The sequence below is a fragment of the Oryx dammah genome, unplaced genomic scaffold (assembly GCF_014754425.2).
Source record: "Oryx dammah isolate SB20612 unplaced genomic scaffold, SCBI_Odam_1.1 HiC_scaffold_29, whole genome shotgun sequence".
NCBI classification, from domain to species: domain Eukaryota; kingdom Metazoa; phylum Chordata; class Mammalia; order Artiodactyla; family Bovidae; genus Oryx; species Oryx dammah.
Window position 1 is genome coordinate 44,761,407 of NW_024070213.1, and position 24,708 is coordinate 44,786,114.

The 24,708-nt window shown below is 56.8% G+C and overlaps 1 protein-coding gene across 4 annotated transcripts in view; it reads right to left on the reverse strand.

The window, feature by feature from the left end:
- Positions 1-328: 328 nt before the first annotated feature.
- TOM1 (target of myb1 membrane trafficking protein) overlaps positions 329-24,708 on the reverse strand; it is a 43,320-nt gene continuing 18,940 nt past the window's right edge. Inside the window, exons 2-16 of one of the 4 annotated variants that reach the window (XM_040234774.1) lie at positions 22,223-22,307; positions 19,577-19,655; positions 18,287-18,436; positions 17,871-18,005; positions 17,638-17,784; positions 14,430-14,546; positions 12,077-12,210; positions 10,299-10,332; positions 9,811-9,904; positions 9,016-9,136; positions 6,460-6,535; positions 3,582-3,620; positions 2,292-2,351; positions 1,315-1,354; positions 329-1,235 (exon numbers count right to left, since the gene is read on the reverse strand). In XM_040234774.1, coding sequence (XP_040090708.1) covers positions 1,081-1,235; positions 1,315-1,354; positions 2,292-2,351; positions 3,582-3,620; positions 6,460-6,535; positions 9,016-9,136; positions 9,811-9,904; positions 10,299-10,332; positions 12,077-12,210; positions 14,430-14,546; positions 17,638-17,784; positions 17,871-18,005; positions 18,287-18,436; positions 19,577-19,655; positions 22,223-22,307 — 1,466 coding nt within the window. In that variant the 3' untranslated portion in view covers positions 329-1,080. Of the gene's footprint in view, positions 1,236-1,314; positions 1,355-2,291; positions 2,352-3,566; positions 3,621-6,459; positions 6,536-9,015; positions 9,137-9,810; positions 9,905-10,298; positions 10,333-12,076; positions 12,211-14,429; positions 14,547-17,637; positions 17,785-17,870; positions 18,006-18,286; positions 18,437-19,576; positions 19,656-22,222; positions 22,308-24,708 lie in introns of all 4 variants that reach the window. The other 3 variants (XM_040234773.1, XM_040234776.1, XM_040234775.1) reach the window with 3 other exon arrangements.

Here is a 24,708-nt window from a genome sequence, read left to right on the forward strand (position 1 = left end):
AGAGCCGGGCACCTGGGCCTTGGACAGCATGGCTGCGTCCTCCCTGCAGGCCCAGTGGCCTGCCACACCCACACCTGCTCCGTCTGTGTGATCACAGAGCTCCTGCTGCTGGGCAGGGGCTGGCCTGAGGATGCGGACAGGTCACCCACAGAGAGCAACGGGGCCACCTGGCAGGCAACTGGTGGCGGAGCCTGTGCTGGTGTGGTGTGACTGGGTCCTGCCACTGCACCTACCCCATCTGCAGATGTCTGTCTCGTGGGCGGCCCTCAGCTCAGCCCAGCCCAGCCCAGCCCTGGTTAGGCCAAGTAGCTTCCTCCTGGAGACTGACCACTTTCAGGGTGCTCTTCTACCTTTATTGTGGCACCTCTCCCAGTCAAGAGGATCAACCGACAGGTGGGGGGCCCAGTGCCCGGTGGAGCCCTGCGAGGGAGGAACAGAGAAAGGAGGGCAAGGCAGTGGAGGTCACGGGGGGTCCCAGGAGCCACAAGCATCGCCGGAAGCCCCCTGGCGGCCTCGGGCTGGCGAGGTCTCCCCCCATCACATGCAGCTTATCTGGACAGTGCGCTCTCAATAGAGAGCCACAGGCCCTGCCCTCAATAGCTGGCCAACCCTTCGGGCTCCATGGCAGGCACTGGGGAATGGGCCTGAGGCTGCAACAGAGACTTCTGCTGTCTCCAGCCTCTGGCTAGGCTTCGACTGGCAGTGTGGGCTCTGAAGACAGCTCCTCTGGGGGTGGGTCCCGGGAGGGGATCATCCAGGACAAGGGGAGTCACATTGGGCCACCAAGCGACTAGCCTCTCCAGCCTGGGGCCTTCCTGTCCTCAGCAAAGTCGCAGTGGTTGGTGGGGGTGGGAGGGGAGGCATGAGTGTCCAGGGCCCCAAAGTAGAACTGACTCACTCCCCCGGTTCATCCAGCTGCCTCCCACACTCCCAGGCAGCATGGCCCCAACCTCAAGGGGAAGAGAAGGACTTATGTGACAAGCCACCCCCAAGCAGCCTTAACACCAAAGGAGGGACAGGCCCCCGCCATGGGGTGTGGGAACAACCGGGGCTCGGGCAGCAGGGCGCCAGGCCCCACACTCATAAGGCAAACAGCATGTCGTCGTCTTTCTCTTGGGTCTTCTTTCTCAGGGCAGTGCCAGGTGGGGGGCCTGGGGGCCCCTCAGTTGAGGGACTGGAGAGGTTGGGCAAACGATCAGCCACTTTGGCACGTTCTTCCAGGAACTTGTCGAATTCTAGAGCAACGAGAGGGAGGCTGGGGCTGGGCTCCGAGGCTAGAGTGGGGGAAGGGTGGGCAGGGCCAGGGTCTACTACCTTCACTGGTGACGCCCTTGGGCTCCTCCACGTCATTCCCCTGACAAGACAGAAGGAGGCAGGTTAGCTGCGGGCACGGCAGGGCTCAGCGGCTGACCCAGAGAGTCCAGACCTCGGCCCCACCACTTTCTGAGCCACAGAGCCTTGGGTGTCACTTGGCTTCTTTGAGCTTCAGTTCTCTGCTTGGTGACACTCACGGGGTTGTTGGCAAGCTAAAGCGGAGGACTTCCCGAAGAGTGCCAGGGGCAGGGTGTGGTGCCCTTGAGGGCACTAGTTTCACCCTTTCCAGTGTCCAAAGGGATGGGCAGACTCGCTCATGGTGGAAAGGCTGACACCCAAGCCTGTGCCAGCTACACATGTTCAACTAGAGGCCGGGCCGGGGGTGAGCCTGTACCCACTAGGCAAAACGGATAGACCGTGGGCATAAACATGGTCTTGGCCACTTGCAGAAGGTGGCCTTGGAGCTAAGAAGTGCCCAGGCACCTGGTCCTTGGTGCTCAGAATGAGCGGTGGGCTGGCAGAGGCTGGGGAAGAAACCTGGAAGGGGGCCTGGACTGACTGCCCCTCCCGCACACTGGGGACTCTGGAGGGTGCTGGGCCCCCTTCTCCTGGCACAGCACCCCTGACAGTTGCCCATCAGTCTCCACTCTGCACAATGGGGCTCCTTCTGGCACCACTCCCCGAGCTACCCCAGGTGCTGAGCTCAGGGCTCTCACGTCCCTGCTGCCCTCGGGCGGCCTGTCTTGCCCACAGTGGGCCCTCACGCAGGCAGCAGACTTGGGCAAGGGGAGGCCCCAGAGGCTGCGAGGAGTGTGAGGCTTCCCCCTCTAAGGCGAAATACTGGGAAGCAGCAGGGGAGGGGGCACTGGCCCTGCTGACGCCCCTTACTAGCTGCTCACCCTGCCCCTACACCGGCCACTTCCTCATGGGAACACGGGAGCCCCAGCTGAGGTGGGTGAGGAGCAGGCCCCACTTACCACGTCCGTGGACAGCCACTTCTCGATGTCCTCCATGAGGCAGGCCTGGGTGACGGGGATCTGGAGGGGAGGGCAGGGGTGAGGCAGGAGGGCAGTGCCCCTCACCAGCCTGAGTCCACTGGCTATGCCCCTGGGGGAGTTGCCCAACCTGAGCCCCTCACTCATGGGACGGGGCCAGTTGATCTGCCCAGCCCCCTCATGGCAGTCCCTCCAAGACAGCTCTGGCCCAGCTGCCTGGGATGCTGAGGTCTCCCTGAGTTCTCGCTGTGTCAGGCTGTGGGCGAGGGGGATGCGGGCCAGCAGGCTGAGCAGGGGATGGAGAGGGGCTCCTGACAACTGGCATGGCATTATTCAAATCCCAGGAAGTGGGCAGCCAGGCAGAAGGGCTGGGGCAGGGGCATGGCCGCGGGCTGTCCCCACAAGCCTCCGCAGACTTGGAGTTCCTGGTGGAAGTGGGCAGAGGAGGGCCAGTGAGGAGGCAGGGGCCGAGATGACCAGAGGCGGCCAGGCTGGTGGGCCCAGAGGCGATGGGTCACTGTGACTCTGCCACACAGCCCTGCACAGGGCGGGGGCTGAGGGCTGGTGTGGGGTCTTCCCATTCGAAAGACATTTAAGAATCCAGCCGGAAGTTATGGGCCCAGACTCTGGGGTCAGAGAGACCGGAAGCTGGCTGGGCTCCTGCACCTGGAGCAGGTGACTTAGCTCCTCTCACCCTCACTGCTCATTGTTAGAGAGGATGACAGTACCTACCGTCTAGGTCCAGGTCGTTGTGAGGATTAAAGAGACGAGGGAGATAAAGAGCGCAGCTCTGCACCCAGCACAGGGCAGACGCTCGGGAAATGTGAGCTACCACTCAGCTACTCTGAGAAACAGAGGGAGAGCGAGTCCTCCTCCAACCAAAGCCAGCTCAGGCCCCAAACCCCGTCCTCAGCACCGAGACCCCAGAGGGAACGGGGGCACCAGAGAAGCGGCAGAGCTGACTTCCCAGCAGCACCAGCAGCAGCAGCAAGTTCTCTGGGCTGCACCCTCCAGCTCCCTCTGCCAGCATGTGGCCCAGACCCAGACGTGCCCCGGGCACCTCCCAGCTGCCAGAGGCGCTGCCCAGGCCTTGCTCCAAGGCAGTACCGAGGGGCTGTGGAAGCGAGAGCAGGGGGAGCGGGACTGTGCTGGGCGCTGGGTGGGGCCCGCAGGCCCTCGGCCGACCCTGCGCTCCTCTGGTTGTGATGCCGGCGCCACCTGGGCAGGCCCCTGCGAGTGCGCCTGGCCCGTCCTCACCATGCCTTGCCTCACCATCCAGTCACTGAGGCTCTTCTCACCGCCGCCTCCCATCTGGGTGAGAGAAAGTCGCGCTGAAGGTGGTGGGGAGGCCAGGTCACTGGTGTACTGGGAGCCTCCTCCAGCACAGGCCTGTACTGCCTCAAGGTGGGGGGTGTGTGTGTGTGTGCGTGTGCAGTGTATGTGTGTCACTGGTGTACTGGGAGCCTCCTCCAGCACAGGCCTGCTACTGCCTCAAGAGGGTGTGTGTGTGTGTGTGTGTGTGTGTGTGTGTGTGCGCGTGCGTGCGGTGTATGTGTGTGTGGGGTGTGTGTGTGGTGTATGTGTGTGTGTGGGAGGTGTGTGTGTGTGTACTGGGAGCCTCCTCCAGCACAGGCCTGCTATTGCCTCAAGAGGGGTGTGTGTGTGCATGTGTGGTGTATGTGTGTATGTGTGGGGTGTGTGTGGTGTATGTGTGTGTATGTGGGGTGTGTGTGGTGTATGTGTGTATGTGGGAGGTGTGTGTACTGGGAGCCTCCTCCAGCCTCAAGAGAGAGAGTGTGTGTGTGTGTGTGTGTGTGTGTGTGATGTATGTGTGTGTGTACTGGGAGCCTCCTCCAGCCTTAAGAGGGTGTGTGTGTGTGTGTGTGTGTGGTATATGTGTGTGTGTATGTGTGAGAGGGTGTGTGTGTATGTACTGGGAGCCTCCTCCAGCACAGGCCTGCTACTGCCTCAAGAGGGGGTGTGTGCGCGCGTGTGTGTGTGCGTGTGCACGCCCATGTTTGTATAGGTGTGGTGGCCAGGGGAAGGGAACAGGAAAGGTGTCTCCCTGTGGGGACCCCCGAGTCCTGGATGGGTAGGGCAAAGCCTCCCCCACTACTTTCACCCTACAGATCCCGGTGGGTGTGCTGAGTAGTCCTAGGATGGAATAGGCCGCCCTCCACTGGCTCTCAGGGGGTTCTGAAGGGCACCCAGTTGTCAGGAGCACTGCTGTACCTGTTTCCCGTCATGTTTGTTGATAGGCAAACAGGAGATGCCCAGGGCCCCAGAGCAGACGGATGGTGGAGAAAGCCTAGGTCCTGGCTCCTGGCCCATCAGCCCGTGATCGTCTTCCTCAGACAGACAGACCCAGCCTGGGGCCTGGCACAGGCCGTCCAGCATCCTCACCTCCCAGGACTCATCAACCCCTGGGGGCAAACACCAGCCGGCCACCTACAGGGTTGACGCTTGAGTCCTTCGGTACTTTGCTGCCTGGGATCATGTTTTGACAGCTGAGAAGGAGAAAGCCTTAGCCCTCGGCCAGATCTAAGCATCTCGTGAGCAGATGTTTATGACCTACTTTGGAGAAGTTGTACCCTGATTGGTAGAACTCACTTAAATCTCTCAAGTCACCAAAGATGAACGGGCAGAACTTGCTTTTCTGCAGGCAGAGGTGTGTGTGTTTCCGTCCCAAGGCTGATGGCAGCTGGGGCAACAGCCAGGAGGCCTCGCCCCAGTGCTTGTCAGGTCCCTGAACTGCTCTGCGGCCCTAGCAGGTGACATCTGTCCCCCACCACCCCAGTTCTGTAGCAGGAAGGCACAGGGCTGAGAGGCCAGTCCCTGCCCATGGGAGACCAGGTGGAGGCGGAGGGACATGCTCCCTACTGTCCGGACTCATCTGGATTCTTGGAGCCAGACTGATGGCCCATGGAAAAGGAAGGTTGAGCATGCGAGGAACTCTGCTCCTTGGAGCTCTGCAGGTCATCTGGGGCTCTCGTTACCAGCACTGGTTTCCGCGCTGGACAGACCAATGGCTGTGAGATCATGGGCAAATGACCTCAATCCTAAGCCCTGGTGTCTCCCCTGTAAGTGAGATGACCACACTGCAGTGCCATGAAGGTAAAACGTTTCACCACATGCCAGGCATTGCACGAAGGACGTGAGATCTGTGGTTTCACTCACCCCCTCTGGCACCCGGCTTTCTCATCTGCCAAGGGGACCCCTTCAGGGTTTGTGTGATGACTTAGTAAGTGGGGGACACAGAATGCTCACTCAGCAGGGGACACAGGGTCCAAGTGGGAGGCTGTGAGACTCAGGGCGTAAACGCGCTCCACATGGTGGCAGATCTAGAACACACCCAAGGAGGCATCTGAGCCCTTTGCTGGTCCTGCCCTGTTCTGACTTGGGATTGACTCCTGGGACACTGGGGATGCAGCTGGGAATCCCTCCTACATCTCCTGCGTGCCGCCCCCCCCCACTCCAAAGGACAGGGCAGCTTCCACAGTCTCCTGACTGCTCTCCCAGCTTCCAGGCTGAGTCCTCCTAAAATGAAGTCAGATAAACGTCCCCCTGCTAACCCCTGCTCCAGACTGCCCAGGGCTCCCACCTCAGGCAGGAGAAGCCAGTCCTCCCAGTTGCCCCTCAGGCTTCACCTCCCAGTGCCCAGTCCCACCTGCACCATTGAAGCCCTGGGCTGTGACCAACCCCCTCCTTGGCCCTGCTGTTCACTGGCCTTGCCTCTCCAGCGCCCAGGTCCTGCATGTTCTAACTACCGCTCTCTGCCCAAAAGGCACCCAGAAATAAATTTAAAGGCAAGGGAACTGTCCTTGGAGCTCCTGCCGAGGGGGGCAAGTGGCTGGTACAGCGTGCTCCGTGTGGTAAGTGGCTTTCATTCCACATATGCCAGCAGTTAAATGGAATACAAGTGGCACCTTTGGGTGCCTCCCTGTGGTTTTAGGGTCTGTCCTCCATCCCTTCTCTGTCCACATTTCTGCAGATAACAGGGCTCTGGAGGGGCAGTGAGGCTGAATACTAGCTCAGCTCCAAGTCAGTGCCGAGCCCCTCCCATCCACACTCTCACACCTCCTGTCATAAACCAAGGGCACTACCAGGCAAGCACTGCCCAGCCTTCCTCTGGACAGGCCCCTCTGCTTACCGCTCCAGTGCTCTGCTGCCGGGCATCCAGGGCTCCAGCCAGGCCATCTGTTGCTTGAGGGGCTTCGTATTTTACCCTGAAATACAGAGGCCACTGTGGCCATTACCTGCCACCCTCACCGTACCAGACATGCCAGCTGACATGAGGAGGGAAGGGGCTGGGTGGGCAAGGGCTAGACCCACATTCTGTGTGGACTCAGAATGTGCCTGGGCAGGAGCCCCAGGAGGGGCACCAATCTGCAGGCCTGCCTTGAGATGGAGCAATAGGTCTCCTTTCCCGCCTTTGGGAACCTGGGTCAGACATGTGGCCTGCATGACAGGCAGAGCGAGGCTGGAGAAGCGAGGTGTTGGGGGCCAGAGACCAAGTCCACCGACCTCCTATTCCTGGATTTGGCCACACTACAGGGATGAGCACAGCGTCTCAGACTCCGTGGTCATGGAGAGCTCGTATCTAGACCCTCTCCAGAGCAGCTCCCACAGTGTAATTTCAGAATCTGTGGTTCTGTGAAGGCTGTGTGTGAACGGGGGAACCCCACTCTACAGCTGAAAACAAACCTGCAGATGGCGGGTGAGGATTCTGCATGTGCTCGGGGGTGCCAGCCCTGGCGACTGGGAGGAAACGCAGGGGACACTGTACCCTCCGGGCAGAGGAGGATGGGGAGGGAGGGATCTTCTCTGTCTCCAGTGAAGGTTCAGGGGGAGCGGGAGGAAAGCCCGTGCTAACAAGGGGGCTGGTGTCTCTCTGGCTGCTGCAGAGGGGGACATCCAGGGAGGCCTTGGGGATGTGGTCCAGCAGCTTGGGAAGAGCTGTCATTCTTGCCCTGAACTGCTGGCAGAGAGGAGGTGAGACTGGGTCAATCTTTTTTCTTCTGGTGGTCATGCACAATATGTGGGATCTAGTTCCCTGACAGGGATCGAACCTGTGCCCCCTGCATTGGAAGCATGGAGTCAATCACTGGACCATCAGGAAGTCCCTGGGTCAGCTGTTGAGGTGAAGATGAGAATCTTGGGATTCTAGCCTCAAAGGAAGGCCCTGCGCCATTAGGGAGGAGGGGTCTTCTTCCAGGTGGGGTGGGTGGGGAGCACCTCACACTCTGCTGGAGCTGGGCTGGACCAGCGCAAGCATAGCACATGTGGCTCTGATAGCACCAACCTGCCTCCCTGGGGACTGGGTAGGCTGGCACTTAAAGGGGCCTCTAGAATAAACCCCCAAATTCTCAGGCAGCCTTTCTGAAGAACAAAGGTAGCCAGGAGGGCATGGGAATTGGCAAGTTAATCCTGTCACATGGCTCACCACGCAAAGGGGCTGCAGCCAACAAGAAAACTGGGTGTCTCACGCTACCCCTGCCTCTGACCCTTTGCACGAGCTGATCCACAGCCTAGCACTGCACAGCAGCGGTCCACAGGCAGGCTACCTCCCACCCCCAAGAGACTGCAGGCTCTGGAGGCAAGCTCAGGGTGTACTTTTCTCTGGCCTTCAGGGCTCCCCAGAGTAGGGACAGCACGGCTGCAAACCTCAGCCGGGCCACCCTTCTGGCGGCAAGTCCCACCAGACTCATTAGCCTCCAGTCACACAGCAGCCTCACTGCGCCCCTACCTCCAAGGTGACCGTGAGCCGCTGGTCCCAGGGCACCTGGGCTTGGGAGCACAGACTCCACCCCAGACTCATGGGTTCAGCTCACAGCACAGGGCTGGCCAGCCAGTGGGTGGGGCTGTGAGCAGCTCTATGAGCCAGGCTGGCTATAGCCTGTCAGGTTTCACTGGGACTGGCCAGAGTGGATGGGGGACCCCTGGGCCCTCTGGAGGCCCATCAACAGCTCCTAAGGAGACCAGAATGGAGTCTGCCAAGAAGTTCCCTTAGTCCAGTGCTTTCCTTGGTTGTACATCCTGGTTGCCCCGGGGTTACAAGCAAAAGGCTGATAACAGCTCTAAGCAAACCCTGTCCCCTGACCAGCCTGTATGGAGCCGGTCCTGGGAAGCCGGCCTGGTGGAACTTGGCCATGTGGCCTCCACTGCTAAAAGTATCTCCCTGAAAATGCACAGTCCCAGGAAGCACAGAGCCCCAGCTCGAGGGCAGGGCAGGCAGATTCGAGTGGGATAATGCAACTTTCGTGGAAATTAAGGCTGGTTGCAGAATAGCAGAAATCACTGGACCAGTCTCTGAGGGCTTGGTACATGGTGTACAGTGCAGTGGGGAGCTGGGCTGGGTTGGAGACACTGCGTTTTAGAACCAGACAGTCTGGGGTTCCCGACTCTGTCAAACATTAGCTGCCTGAGGTGGGGCAAATGACCAGCCTCTCAGAGTCTCTGTTTCCTCATCTGCTCGGCTTGTGTAAGATTCTGGAACCAAGCTGGTCATCACCCAATGGGCCTCCCTCCCTCATCCATCCCAGGCCATGTAGGACTGACTCAGGGGAAAAACTCTGCCATCCCAAGGGGGTGAAGGTAGGGGCTGGTGTGCCCACCCATACACTGAGCTCAGGAACCTGGAGAGAGGCCCTCTCCTGACAGCAGTTGACCCAAACCGCAGGAGCCCAGGGTGGGTTTCAGCACTCACTCTTTGCGTTGGTCAGCCAGTGAGCTGCCCCGCGTCAGTGCAAACATGTCAAACTCATCTTCCAGTCGGCCAGAGGCCTCCAGAGACTGCAGGCCAGCCCTCACACTGCTGGAGCCCAGGTCTGTGGGGACAAAAAGACCACATGAAGGGTCTGCCTGGCTGTCCTTGGAGTTCTGGCTGGGCTGCTTCCTGCCAGGCCCAGGTCGGTTCTGGAGAAGCAGGGCAACTTGGAGTGGGGCAGGGTGGGGCATATGGGTGGGACAGGCCACCTGCTGGCTGAGGGACACCAGGCACCTCACCTCCTCTCTCTCAATTACTTCTGAGCAGGCAGCCGATAACACTTAACAGATCAAGTGACGACGGTGCTGATGGCTGACGTGCACCAGGAGCCAATTCTAGGCCTGGCCTGGTCTAAGCCCGCTCTATGCATAAGCTTATTCAGGAGAAGAGGGGCCCAGGGTGTTCACGTGATGTGTCCAAGTTCACCAGATGATCCAGGGGCAATCACACAACAGCGGGGTTTCTGAGATCTAAGCGGGCTCAGGGGCTATGGGGCTGGGAGGGAGAATCTCCCATGTTTTGGGAGGGAGAATCTCCCGTGTTTTATCCCAGCTGTGCAGGAAGATGTGAGCCCCACAGCAAGATTCAGCAGGGGACCCCGGGGAGGTGGGGGCTGGGCCGACATTCTGCTGTGGGCACTCCAGCCCCAACTGTGTAATGAGGGCACCCCAAGAGCTGCAGGGGTACCCATGGTAGGTAACATGCCCTGGCCAGAGCCCCCAGTGCTGCACTTACTCATTTCTGCCAGCTGGGATGAGAGACTGCCGGTGGCTACAGGGTCAGGGCCCATGTCGATCAGGTCAGGGGCTGCCTCGGCCTCACTTGGGGCCTGTGGGGAGGGGAGAGGCCACCATCACCCTCTGACTGGAGGTGCAGCCTCATTCCCTTCTGCCCTGAAGCATTGGCACCTGCATTCTTTGCCTGAGGGTGTGTCATTAGGCTCCCTCCTCCCCTCCTCACCCCCAGCAGCTATGACTGGGCGTCAGGGAGTCTTTCTTCCTCCCCTTGGCCTCTAGCTCAGCTGGACCCGCTGGGAGGTTCACAAGACCCTGGGGCATCAGCTGGTGGCAGAACCTTGTTTACCCTAAAGGGACAATGACAAAAAAACTTAGAAAAAGCCTTTTCTAAGAGCCTGGCTAAGAAGACACATTCTGGCCAGGATACCCGGGGAGGGAGGTGAGCACAGCCCTTCCTGTTATTAATATGGAGAAGCTGCCTCTTACCTTGGTGGTCTGGCCTGTTCGGAAGCGTTCAAACCTACGAGACAGAAAAGACCTTGGTCAAGGAGACAGACCAGGCCAGAGCTTTGCCCACTGCAGGTCTTGAAACCCACGGAATGGGTCACAAACAGGGTGGTGACTGGCCAGGTTTGCCCCGGACAACCCAGTGTATGCCCCAGGGGAGTAGTAGCAGAGTGCCTCTTCCACCAGCAAGTGTCCCAATTAGATGACCAATTATCTAGTTATAACTAGCATTAAACAGACAGGAACAGACTAGAGAGGAAAAGGAAAAGGGGTGCACGCACACAGTAAAGGTGTGGGTTTTTTTTTGGACCTTGTTTGGTAACAAACATTTGTGCATGTGGTGAGTGTCTAAAGTGGTGTAAAGAGGACACATATCTCTTACATTACTTCATGGAGACACTTAAACCACCCTAGACAGGCCAAGTTGCTGCTGGGTGGGCTGAAGACCTCAGTCTGGGATCTGCTCTTGTCCTGGTTCTGTCCCTCCGTGTGTGACCCCAGGTGAATTACATCACCTCTGAACGATTAACAAGGGGGTGACAGTGCAACCTGCCTCCCAGGTGTGAGGATCAAGCAAAGACACTGAGGAGTGGTTATAAACCGGAAACAACCAGACAAACACGAGCTCCAATGAGTGGGTGTCAGAGGGGTCCTGGTCACCTCGAGACTGGGTCTGTGGGCCACCCCCAAGCCCACACCCCTAGTGGCAGGGGCTCTTAACGCCACTGGTCCAGTGAGTAGGAAAGGCTGGGCAGATGTTATCTGCTGCAGCCCCATCCCCATCACCTGATTCAGAATCACTGATCAAGTGTATGCTGATGGATAAACATATGAAATGAACTGGGAGCTGGAGGCAGCAGGCATAATTAGCACCCTGTGCAGACAGCCTGACTGACAAGGCCCTTACAGGAATAATTGCACAGGCTGCTAGTTATCTACAAGGGATCACAGCTTCATTGTACAGACAGAGAAAAGAGTGGGGGTATGCCGTCTCTGCAGGCCCAGCACCTACATGCTCCTCTGGGAAACTGCTTCCCATTTCCTGTGACCCTGGTGGGACTGCCAGGATCAAGGGGACCTCTCCCTCTTACTCCTGTGGGCACAAGGAAGCTGAGCCAATCTGAGTGTCTCCCAGGGTGCTGACTCTTGGACAGAATGATACCCCCCGAGGGGGTGTTTGGAGCCCATGTATTCAGGGTGACACCCTGGGATCACGGTCCAGGCATTATTGTCCCGAGACCCCTGAGCCATCCTGGCATCCGCCCTTCTGCTCCTTTGGGAGGGCTCACTGTTTTATTCTTCTTTGGGCTCTGAAAGCTACCCATTCAGTAAAAGCTGTTCTCCTAATGACTTCTTTTTCTGCTTAAGTTAGCCAGAAGCGCTTACCAAGTTTGCAATCAAGGAGCCCTAATTAAGTCAAGTCACTTGTCCAGGGCCCCAGAGCCAGGCAGTTGGGGGCGGGGTGGTGGTGGGGGCAGCAGGGACAGAATGGGCCTGTTTGGCTGTGGGCCAGCGAGCTCAGCCACCACCAGTGCTAGCCCGGAGGCAGAGGCGGGATGCAGACACACGGGTGGCAGGAGAGGAGGGGTGGAGGGGGGGCGGGCACTGCGGCCTGCGCTGGATGAAGACAGTTGAGAGTGCGCACTGGGCGGGTGGCCTGGTGTTGGGAAGGAGATGAGAGGTCAGCGGGTGTGAACAGAGGAGCCGGTGGGGCCGGAGCGGGGCAGACGGTGGGGCGGGGCCGGAGGCGGGGCTACCGTTCGTGGCGCAGGAAGACGTTGTTGAGATTGTCATTGACGATGAGCAGCTCCTCGGTAAGCTGCTCGTTGGCGATGCGGGGGATGAGCTCCAGGACCCGCTGCTGCATGGCGCGGCACGTCCGGTTGAGCTCCTGCCAGGGAAGGAAGGGATTCAACTATGGCCACTGGACTGGGAGCGAGGCTGTCCCTTCCGGATGCCTGGTCCTTGGCGCGCCATGGAGAAGCAGCGGTCTCCACACTGGACTTGAGGTTGCAGGAAACAGCTTTTGGGGTTCTAAGGATGAGCACTGGCGTCTCATTTCTAAGTGTGGAGCACACTGGACACAACCAAATGGGAACTGCGCTGTGGGTTTACCTGGCTCTGTGCGGACCTCTGGATGGAGCTCCTGCCACCATCTCCGATTTGGGGAAAGGTTGAGCTGGCAAGGTGGCTGCTGAAACACCTGCCACTTATCAGGGGGCAGTCAGGTTTTTTTGTGACCAAAGCATAAAAATGAACTGGATGATCCAACTATTATCCACAAACTCCCACTCCAAATTTCTACCTCATTAGTCTAATTTCTTTTTTTAATGCCTTTTATTTTGGAATAATTTTAAATACACAGACAAGTTCCCAAGGTAAGAGAGCACAGGGGTTCCTGTAAACCCTTTCACCCAGCCTCTCCTTACCTTAGTTTGGCATTTTCAAAACTAAGACCTTAACATGGGTACACTGCTATTAACTAAACTACAAGCTTCACTCAGGTTTCACCAGCTTTTCCACTAATGTCCTTTCCCCCTCTGTTCCAGAGTCCCACACTGCATTGAGTCACCAGGTCACTGACTGAATTTTAATCAGTTAGTGTTATGTATTTCAGCTTGTTTGGGAAAAAGAAAAAAAAAAGAAGCTACAGCATCACAGGCTTTTCATTTGTAGGACTGAGCGCTTCCTTCCTCGGGGCCTGCCACCAGGTGGACAGGGGTCCAGGTTAGAGTCTTGAGGTCCCAACAGATAGCTGTTGGGCACTGTGGACTCAGCCACAAGCCAGACTTTTCTCCTGGCATCATGAAGACCACTGACTTTGGTTCTTTGCAGACCCTGTTGCCCCTCCCCCACTTAGACCCTCTCCTGGGATTCCTTCTGCCCCCTGAGTATGGGGCAGGGCAGCCCAGACTCCTTCCAGCCTCCCATGGGCCTTCCTTCTTCTCCCCCCATGACTAAGCACACTGTGGCTTTGTTCCCACTTCCTCACCTACCCCTCTCAAGAGAGGAAAAGCAGCAACTGGAGCCAGGGCCCTGGGTTCATACCCCAGCTCTGCTGATGACCAGCTCTGTGACCCTGGGCATGTCCCATGACATCCCTTTGCCTCAGCAGTTTGCTGGCCTGGGACATGGAGACAGTAAGAGTATCTACCTTATGGGGGGAAAGGGGACGATTGAGTGAGTAACCCTGTATCACGTGCCCACATCAGAACCTGGCACATGGGACATGCTCAGCACCTGTCAGTTGTCTCAGGCTCACCCCATCTGCCAGCCAGCCTCCTGAGGCCACAGAATCACTCATGCCCGCATGGCCCTGGCATGAGACACCTGAACTTAACTGCACTACAGTAATCCTGTTGCTTCCCAACTCACTCAGGCTTCTGTCATTTACGCTTCATGTTTGTGGGTTCACTCAACTCTGAGACTCCGACTTCACTCCTCCCCTTGGCTCTTGCAGTAAGGTAAGGGCCACATAGCTCAGCTGGGCCTGGGGACAGAGAGATGAGATGACCCAGCTCCGCCCACCAGAAATGCGAGGGTCCAGCAGGAAAGTCACCTAATGAGTTGATCACATCAAGCCCTCTGTCCCCTCACAGGTTCAAGTGGCTCCTGGGCCTCAGGGGTCCCCAGGGATGACTTCCACTGGGAGGGTGCCTTTCCCCACATACAGCCCCTTCATGCCCAGCTGGGGTGGGACCCTGGGGATATCACCTGACATACGGGAGCCCCGGCCGATAGATCCCAGCTCATGCCTGCCTGCTAGGCTTCCTCTTCTGATGGCTGGAAACCTCACCTTCCAGCCTTCCTCAAGACACTGATTGGGAGCTATGTGGAACCAGGCACAGGAAGGGGTGTTTACATGCAAAGCCTTATTTAATTCTCATGTCAAATGTGAACCATAAAAGCAATCTTACATATAAGGAAACTGAGATAAGAGGGGCTTTACTGTTTACACCGTCAATCGGTAGAAGCTGAGTTCCAATCTGATGGAGCCTGAAGTCCCTGGTTTTAACCTCTCCCACTGTGACCTAGGAGCCCAGAGTCGCCATGGAAACTGCCCTGGTAGTGGGGAGCGGGGAGGCTGAGCAAGGGGCAGTGGCCACTCACCTGTAGCAGCTCCAGGTCCGCTGGCTCCGTCTGGGTGGGTACCAGCTCTGTCAGCATCTCTGACATCACCCTCACATTCCCGCTCACCATCTCCAGCTCGCTGCGCAGCTTCCCGATCTGGAACACACAGTTGGTCTTGCTGAGTGAGGCCAGGGTCCAGAGCCGCTGCCCCTCCCAGAGCCTGGCACCACTAGCCCAACCTGCTAGCACTCTCTCCAGGCTCCTGGACCATAGATAGCCTTGTGCCAGGAGGCCTGTGGGGGGCTTATTCCATCCCCACCGACCCGCTTACACAGGTGCTACCAACCGTTACCATCTCCAAGCCAGGGTGCCCAGAGCAGGGAGAGGCCAGGAGGAAAGAAGCTGAGCACTCCAGCATCTCATGGATGCCGGTGGCTAACGAGGCCCTGAAGGGCAGTTCCCCTGAGGGGAGAGGAGGGAGGCCGTCCTCCTAGGAGGGTTCTGTCTTGCTCCAGCCTGCTCTAGTGTCCTAGGTTCTACCGAGGGTAAGTCCTAGTGCCACCCCCCACCTGACTATGCGTGTGAGCAGATTCTCAATGACCAGGGTCCCAGTCCTGGCTTGGGAAATAGCTGTGCATCAAGTCGCAGAGTCTTAGCAGCCAGGTGAGGTGATGGAAGTGCCCTGGTGTAGCATCTCACACCGTGGGCTCTGTGGGGTGTCTTGTATCCTCATGGACAATGTAGACACCGTGAACGTCCAGGAAGGTACCCTTGTGGACGTTGCCAGACATGACCTGGTTGATGAACCCTTTGATCACGGGCTGTCTCATGAGTCTAAGATTTAGTGGCCTACATTTTGGGAAATGTTGGATGTATTCTAAATTGGGTGACCCAGTTGATTTCAGAATACAAGTGTTATCATATAAACTCACAGTGCCTGTGAAGGCAGTTGCCATTCTGATCACCTCTAAGTGACAAGCACTTATCGTATGTTGCTAGTTAACCCTGACCACAGTCTCATGAGACAGATATCACTACCCACCACCCCTTACAGATGAAGAAGTGGGCCTGCAGACACAGTCTACTGCAGTCTGCCAGCACCTTCCAGACCTGTGAAATGTTTGGTACATTTGGCCTGTTTAATGAAGGCTCTTGGTAGAAGCGAGTGGAAAAATGACTGATCACAAACCCCACATGTCTGGGTCAGATGGGACCTAATTACAAGGAGTCTGGGAGTTACATCAACGTGTCCCAAAAGACAGAAGGGCCCTCTGAAATTAGACTACTCAGTCTTGTTTAGCAAGAACCTTCTTCCACTGGACATAATCAGTCTTAATCTACACAGAGGCCAGACTTCAGGCAAACTGGTTAAAATTATAACCAGGTTAGATCAGTTTTGTTACCCTGCTTATTTAACTTATATGCAGAGTACATCATGAGAAACACTGGGCTGGAGGAAGCACAAGCTGGAATCAAAATTGCCAGGAGAAATATCAATAATCTCTGATATGCAGATGACACCACCCTTATGGCAGAAAGTGAAGAGGAGCTAAAAAGCCTCTTGCTGAAAGTGAAAGAGGAGAGTGGAAAAGTTGGCTTAAAGCTTAACACTCAGAAAACTAAGATCATGGCATGTGGTCCCATCACTTCATGGGAAATAGATAGGGAAACAGTGGCTGACTTTATTTTGGGGGGCTCCAAAATCACTGCAAATGGTGACTGCAGCCATGAAATTAAAAGACGCTTACTCCCTGGAAGGAAAGTTATGACCAACCTAGACAGCATATTAAAAAGCAGAGACATTACTTTGTCAACAAAGGTCCATCTAGTCAAGGCTATGGTGTTTCCAGAAGTCATATGTGGATGTGAGAGTTGGACTATAAATAAAGCTGAGCACCAAAGAATTGACACTTTTGAACTGTGGTGTTGGAGAAGACTCCTGAGAGTCCCTTGGACAGCAAGGAGATCCAAGCAGTCCATCCTAAAGGAAATCAGTTCTGAATATTCACTGGAAGGACTGATGCTGAAGCTGAAACTCCAATACTCTGGCCACCTGATTCAAAGAACTGACTCATCTGAAAAGACCCTGATGCTGGGAAAGATTGAAAGCGGGAGGAGAAGGGGATGACAGGATGAGATGGTTGGATGACACCACCGACTCAATGGACATGAGTTTGAGTAAGCTCCAGGAGTTGGTGATGGACAGGGAGGCCTGGTGTGCTACAGTCCATGGGGTTGCAAAGAGTTGGACACGACTGAGTGAACTGAACTGAACTGAACTGAGATCAGTTTTGGATCACAGAGTGATTTTACAACATTTATGCACTTTTTATTATTGGGCCTATTATTTATTAGGAAAACTTTTCTAGTAATATTTGTAACTCTGGGGATTGACTTCATAACTTGCTAGAAGTACAGAATTAAATAGGTTTGAGTGTGAAGGCTGTTGGTAAGCTTATTTGTTTCTGAGGCTAAATAATATATAGACATTTGTAAAACACCTCAGAAGTGATACCCCCGGTGCACAGGCCACGAACGACTCCCATCCACAAGTAAACTGACCGAACACCCAGAGATGCTGGGTATGGATGTGGATGTCCCTTGTAGGACAGAAGCAATGGTGCTGGCCTCAGGGGCAGGAGGAACAAGTGGCATGGTCTGAAGAAGGAAGTCCTGCAAAGTTACTCATGGGGCGCCAGAAAACCCTGCCCAGGACTGGCCTCCAGGATCTTACACTACATACATCCCCAATCCTCTTCTTAGGGCTTGATGGGAAGTGTCATGGTATGAGACAAGGGTTTAAAATTTTTTCTGTGCAGATGTTTGAGAACCATTATTTTTAGCAAGAACCTCTATTCAAATGAAATCTTATGTGAGTGCCTGAGCAAACCCTTGCAGGGAGTGGAGCTGCTGTGGATGAGGGGCCGTCTGCTGAGTCATTCCTCTTCCTGGCATTGCCCAGAAGGCTCCCCAGAGGAGACAGTCTGGAGAAGGGCCCAGGTGCAGGACAGAGCCTGCCTGGAGTCACAGACTTGAACTTGAATCCTGGCCCTGTCTTCACTGGGCTGTGTGGCTCTGGGCAAGTTAACTGACCTCTCTGAGCCTCATCTCCCAAATAGTGAGCCCCTGTGGGGCTGCCTGAGGACTGGCTGGAGTACTTCCACACTGACAGGGGCCCCTCCCTTATGTGTGGGGAGGTGCCGGGCCTATGGCCTGACCTGCATGGCTGTGACCCAGGTTTGATTACCTGCTCAGGGGTTGGCGTTATGGGTGTGTCGCTGGGGAGTAGGGCTGAGGTGGGCAGGGGTGTGGTGTGTTGGTTGGAGTCCCCTCGGTGGCTGGTATCCGTGCCCATGGAATTCTGTCCTGACTGTGTCTCTGAGTTGAACACGGTCTAGAAGGCAACAGGCTAAATCAGCAAGGCTGGAAGGTCAGGACCCCCCAGGAGTGACCCCCACCACCCCTGCAACTGCCCCTCACCCTCTGGGGCGTGTGGATGGGCGACAGCATGTCCAGGTCAGTCATGGGGAACTCCAGGCCCTTCCTCCGCAGGTCCTCGTAGACAGCCACCACACCTGTCAAGTCAGGCGAGCTGCGGAATGCGTCAGCCCAGGACTGAGAGGAGACAAAGGGACGGGGCTGATAACCACTCCTCAGTGGCTCCTCTGCAAGCCTGCCTGCCACCCGCAAGGAGCAGAAATTCCCTCCTGGACTTGCTGGTCCTTTGGCAGCATCACCCGGACAGCCAGGCCTCTGCCAACTAGGCTCCCTCATTCAGAAGTCCCATCCACAGATGAGCAAAATGGTCCCAATGAGAGAAACCGAAGTAGACAGACAAAAAGCAGCACTGACGGGGGCGCTTTCTTCCCCACCTGCCCCGGGCTGCCCACACTCACCTGGATGAGGGTGAGCACCTTGTCGTGCACGATGGTGGGTGGGTTGTTTTTAGGCAGGATGGTCCTCACTAGTACCCCCTCCACAAAGTCCTGGCTGGCCACCAGCACGTGGAAGCGGTGCCCACAGTTCTTGACGCAGGTTTCCAAGACCTGGGTGCCGTGTGCTGCCCGTGAGCACCTGGCAGAGGAGGGGGGGCACCCAGGACCCCACCCTCACTCCCCACCCACGTCCCAGCATAGAGACCCCACAGAGGGCGTGGCTTTCTCAAGTGAGACCCAGACATGGAGGAGCAGGTTCGAGGCTGGATTCAGGGGCTGGGTGGCTTGGGGTGAGCCTGGGGTGGGCAGAGGGCTGAGTACTGGCTGGAGGTCTCTGGCTGAGTGGCCTTAGTGCCCACAGAATCCTGTCCTGAGGCTGCCTCTGAGCTGAGCACAATCTAGAGGGAGGTGGCTCTTCAGGTAGAAAGCAGAGAACTTTCACTGAAATGGTGACCCTGTGGCCTGGGAAAAAGGTGTTCAACTTCCTCCCCTACCCCTGTCTCCACTTCTGGCAGGAGCTGCCTTTGCTTTCAGTTTAGTGGACTAATCCAAATATAAGTACTGCCTGGGGGAGGCAGAGCCAGAGTCCTCCCAACCCCACTCCCCAGCCAAACCCATCCTGACCGCCAGGCTGCCAGCTCATGTCTGTCCTGCCCTGCTATGGGCAAGGACTGTCCTTGGCCTCTGAGATTTGCATTATGTTCATTTCTCAGGGCCAATCAGTCCAAGTGTCAATGGGAACTCAACTTGGGTACCGCCCCCCAGAGGCCTGTGTGCACTGAGCTTCTGTGTCACCGGGCAGGTCCTCAACCCAGGTGTCCCATGGTGCGCCCTGGAGGGCTGTGGGCCTCCATGTATCTGTTCCCCACACCAGTAGATAGAAAGAACTTTTCCAAATAGCCTCTCTTGTCACTCCATGTTGGCCAGCTGTATAGACAGGCCAGTGCTTTGCTCACAGCCCCGTAGCTTGGCCAGTAAAGAATCTGCCTGTAGTGCAGGAAACTTGGGTTCAATTCCTGGGTCAGGAAGATTCCCTGGAGAAGGAAATGGCAACCCACTCCAGTATTCTTGCCTGGAGAATCCCACGGACAGAGGAGCCTGGCAGGCTACAGTGCATGGGGTCACAAGAGTTGGGCACGACTTAGTGACTGAACTGCTACCACCTGGAAGAGGGGCCCCAGGGTGGCTGGGAGTCCTGCCAGGCTCCTGGTGGACTGTGGTCCCCCATGGATGGAGGGACGGGGCACTCACCGTGAGAGCTAACATCACCTCGTGGAAGTTCTTGTTCCCCACGATTCTCTTCTTCACGGCTCGGAAGGCATCTTTGGGACTGGGCAGAAGGACAAGAGGAAGGATGGGCAGAGGATCAGAACCTCCTTATCCAACAGGGAGGTTGCGTGCCTGAGATCAGGAGGTGCTGGGAGATGGGAATGGCTCTCATCCACCCAGGGGGAGGGTGGGTGGGTGGGTGTGGGAGCCAGGGAAGCCTCCTCCTTCTCCAAGGCCCACAGCTGAGCGTGAAGGTCCTGAGATGGTTTCAGCTGGAAGGAGGGGGGAAAGTGGTTCAGGTAGTAGAGGCAGGAGTCTGGACCAGGCCCAGGTGGGGAGGAAATGAAAGGAGGCCATGTGTGTGGTGGCAGGTGAGGGAGGGGCTGGCGAGGCCTGTGGTCACGGTGGGGAGGGGAGCGCGGCAGCTGCTCTCCCCACTCCACCTGTAACCCCACGGCCATCTGCATGCCTCACCCCGCGTCCTTGTCCCTCAGCCCTGTGCAGGGGATATCCACACTGCTTGGACTGCTCCGGCCTAAAAGCCTCTGTGGCCCACAACCTGCACACCTACCGAGTAAAAGCCCAGCTGAAATCCTGCTGATTCATGACCCTTTCCCAGTCCTCATCTCCTGGCTGCATTCACCCCCGGGGGCTGCCCAGCTAGAGAGGACACTCCCTAGAGGCCAGGGGTGGCATTCTCCTCTGACACTTTGCCTTCCCAGAGCCCGCTGCATTGCAGGAGCTCAAGCGATACTTCGAGGCTGGGGAGAGCAGGGAGGGGGCTGTCCTACTGTCGGCTGGACGCGTTGGGCTGTCAGTGCCAAATCCATCAAAGGCAATGTAGGAGAGTCGGGAACCCTGACGGGGGCTCCCTGACAGGAGTGAAGGAGGCAGCCACGGCTTCCTGGGAACAGACCTGCGTGGAGGGCAGTAGGGACATAGGTGACATGAGGGGTGAAGGACCACAGGGCCCTGGCCGGGAAGGGACCCTGCCACTGGGGTGTGAGGGCAGTTTTCAACCCAATGCCCTGGGGCAGCTCCTCAGCATCCCTCGGGGCTCCAACCTGGGAGAAGCTGGTTTCTGTTCCTGGCTTGGCTGCTCACCTGTGGCCACGTCAGTGCTCTGAAGGGACGAGTCTCCACTTCTCACCCAGTGACCAGAGAAGGGGTGCAGAACTGGGAACCAGCATTTCTGGCCCGTGTCCTATGGCTATGGGTCTATGAGTCTAGTTCTAGTCTATGGGCCTGTGGGTCTAGTTCTCTGCCAGGGCACAAAGTGGACGACAAGAAGGCTGCACCCAAGGTGGCAGCAGACAAGAGACAAAGGCTTAGATGACAAGTTCAGTGAGGTCAAGGGTCATGTCTGCCCCGTTCACTGCTGGATGTCCTGGGCCTTGTGCAGAGCCTGGAACTCAGGAGGTACTCACATCAACAGCACCTGAACAAGTATGACCCCAGTTCTGCCGATGTCTACAGTGAGATGGGGACTTGCTTCTCTAAGGACACGCAGTGACCTCCAGCCTCGACATTCACAACCAGGCTCTGTGAGGTTTTCTGCCTCAGTCCTCTCAGTGGCCCCACCACCTGCCCAACCACTCTGCCACACTCAGGAGTCCAGATGCAGGAGGTTGTGTCCCCACCCAGCAGCTTGGCAAGCCCAGGGCACACGGCCGGGGAACTGGAAGGCTCTGGCAGCCACTGAGCGCTCCTCACTGGCCCTGACCGTGTGCCGCAGACGCCCACAGCCTCCTTGGCTCTGAGGTTGGTGCTGCCTGTCTGCTCCCTCCGCATGGTGAGGGAGCCCTTGCTGGGCAACTGGACGACTGCAGGGAGAAACGGGGGGAGCACTGAGAGCCCGCTCCAACTGCTGAACCTCATTTTCCAGACAGAGGCCTCCTCTGGTAGCTCCTCCGGCCGGCGGTGGTCATCACACCCCTCCCACCTCATCCCTGGTTTTTCATGAGAAGGACAGTGACCTTGTACCCTTCTCTGCTCCCCTCAGGGCCTTGGACAGAAAAGAGCTTTGTTTCTGAGGACAAAGACCTGGGGAGGTACAGTGATTTGCCCAAGGTCATACGCCAGTGAGCAATGCTAGTCAGAGCCCAGGAGCTGGGACCACGGCGCCTCCGCCACACGTGTTTCAGTGGGATGCCCTGACCCCGAGCAGGAGGCCGTGCCCTGTGCTCCAGAAACACTAACTCTGCCCAGCCTCTCTCAGTTCCGCTGCATGTTCACTGGCCTCCCTGTGATCCCGACCCTCTGTGCTGTTTTTAGATCTTAAGGAAATGAAAGTCTGTCCCTGCTCACGGGGAAGCTAGGCATCCCTGATGCACAGTCCCTCCCACAGCATGCAGAAGGGGCTCGGGGCCACCTCCGGATTCTAGGAGCCTCTGGCTGGCTTTGTCCTGTGAAGATGCCACACAGGTGATGTCCCTGGAAGAGCCAGTAGGCTGTGCTGTGACTGCTGAGTGGGAAGCATCCAGGGGCCAGCTGGCCGGCTGAACACCTGGCATCTCTGGGCCTCTCACCCACCTGATGAGATGGTCAAACTAGATCACGGCTCTGAAATGTTTAAGATGAGCTGCAGTGGCTGCCCCGCCTGCCTCCCTCTCCCCACGCCGTCCTCACCCTTCCTCGGTCTCGTTGATGATGTCACAGATTTCCATGTTGAGCGCCCAGTCCTCACTCTGCAGGGAGCCATCCGTGGCTTTCTCTGAGGACAAGAAATCACAGGTCACAGAGGTGTGCAGGGGTCCCGGATGGACAAACTCAGAGAGCAGGAGTGGGGAGGACAGCACCTGCTCTCTGGGCACCGAGGTAGGCCAGCACCGTGTATATGGTGTCACCTTCATCATCCCATTTCATCTGTTAATTCCTATAGTAGCCATGTGAGGCCAGGAGGGAAGCCCCAGCTGAGTCTCCCACGTGGGCAGCGGATGGATTCAGAGGCCTGGCCTCAGTGTGCTTATTTCCGACAAGACAATATTGAGACAGGGTTTGGTTTTATACTGCAAATAAGTGTTCTTTCTTGCCTTTTTAATCATCTTTGGACTTGGAATCCCTTCTGAGGTTCGAAGTATAAAAAGTTCCAAAAAGACATCGAATGGAGAGTCAATCTACCTGCCTCCCCTGCCCCCAGCTCCCTTTTCCTCAGTTTCCTCTCAAATCTCCCAGTGATGTTCTTTACCTCCAGAGCCAAGGACACGGGGTTTTAGATCCCGACTCTGTTACCACAAGGCCTGGCCACGGCCTTCCCCTTTGAGTCAGCTCATCCACACAGAGGTGGACCCCGAGCCGCCCTGAAGAACCGCCCAGGGGAATCTGGTAATGCAAACCAGCATCGACAGGATACGTGGTGCCAAACGGGTGCTTGTAAGTGGTGATGGGTCTTTTTCTTATTAAAATTGAGGCAAAAGTCGCACAGGGTAAAATTCACCATTTCAGTGGCATTTAGCATAATCACAAAGGTGTGCAACCACTCTGTCTGTCTGGATCTTAGGGTGAGGTCTCCAGGCAGCCAGCTACAAGATTCTCCAGGCCTGGAGAGGCCATGTTTAGAGGTCTTCTGCTGTAAGATCTGCTCAATGTGCTCTCGTGCGAGAGGTGGTGGGTGGACAATGAACAAGAAGAGCAAATTCTAGGACGTTCAAAAACATTCTTTAAGAGCAAAGCACCAACCTGCGTTCACACTGCCTGTTTTCTCTGACCTCTGCACCTTCTAGGTTCCATCCACACAGACCTAGCTTTAAAAGAAGCTCCAGCAGAGCGCATATACCCTGCTCGTCTCAGGCAAGAGTCTGCCTTGCACGTTACCCCTGCGCGTCTGTCAAGCACGCACAAGTGTTTACCACTGGTTGGATCAGTGGTTAGGACACTAGTCAAGATCCCCTGTCATGGCTGAGTTCTCAAGCTTGAGAGCCCAGCTCCAGGCTAGGAGCGCTCCTGCCTGTAGCCTCGGTGCACCCCCGGGGCACTGCGCAGCGGGGTATCTCCCAGGAGCCCCAGTGGACTAGGCACCCAGAGCTTACTACACACGATGGCGCAGGGGAGGTTCCTGCACCACCCTGCTCATCGGGTGACATGCCAGTCCTGCTCTAGGCGCCGGGGGTGCAATGTGGACAGATGGACATGGTCCCTGCCTTGTGGCGCTCAAAGAGGCCGAGCTCTCAGGACAGATGAGTAGGCTCTGTGAGACTGGTCAGGGTTCTCCTCCAGCCGGTAGGCAGTCCTATCCTGTGGGGCAGAGCCTGGGCTGGGCTGGCATAGTCAGATCCCTAGAACAGTGGCTTCCATGCTCTTCGTTTGGAAACTAGAATGACTTCAGCTCCACCCTGGGGACCCCTTGGGTCCTGCAGGCTAGATGGAGGCCTGGGTAGCTCAGGACATGGGCCAGGCAGCTGGGCATCCAGGTATGGACCTGGCGGCAGGCAGGCTGCTTGGCTCTTGGGTTAGGGCTGTGGGAGGGGATAACAAAAGGGCTCCCTTTAAAAGGGTGGAAGAGGGACTTACTCATCCCACAAGTATGTCCTGGGTGTGGCTTCTCTGGGCCACACTCCCTACCCCTGAGACACGCCTACTGAACCACATATGAGCTGACAAGTGATCCCCAGGCAGGGGAGGGCCGGGTCTTACTTTCGAGGGTCTGGGGGGCAGTGGCTGATCAACCATGCAGAATAGCACCTCCTTCAGAAGCCACATCTCAGTGACCCCCAGTCCCACGGCGGGAAGGACTCATCAACCCAAGTCCTGACTGCCTCTAATGATCCACCGAGTTCTGCCAGTTCCAGCCCTGGACGCTCTCTCCATCCCAGCCTCTCCCTTCCCCGCCCTGCTCTCTGCCAGCCAGGCCACCTCCCCGCCTTGCTTCCCTCACCCATCCTCCATGCTAACCCAGAGTGAACTTTCCGGAACTTGAGGGTGATTGTGTCCATCCATTCCCAAATTCTTCAAAGGTCCCTTAGCCCCCTGCTGGACCTATAAGGCTCATCCACAATGGTGATATTTTCACTTCCCAAGTTATATTGCTAGGTAACACCCAGCTGTTTACATAAAGAAGGTGACTGGGCCCTGGCACCTATAAGGTGTCACTACTGCCCTTGTCTAACTAATGGGGA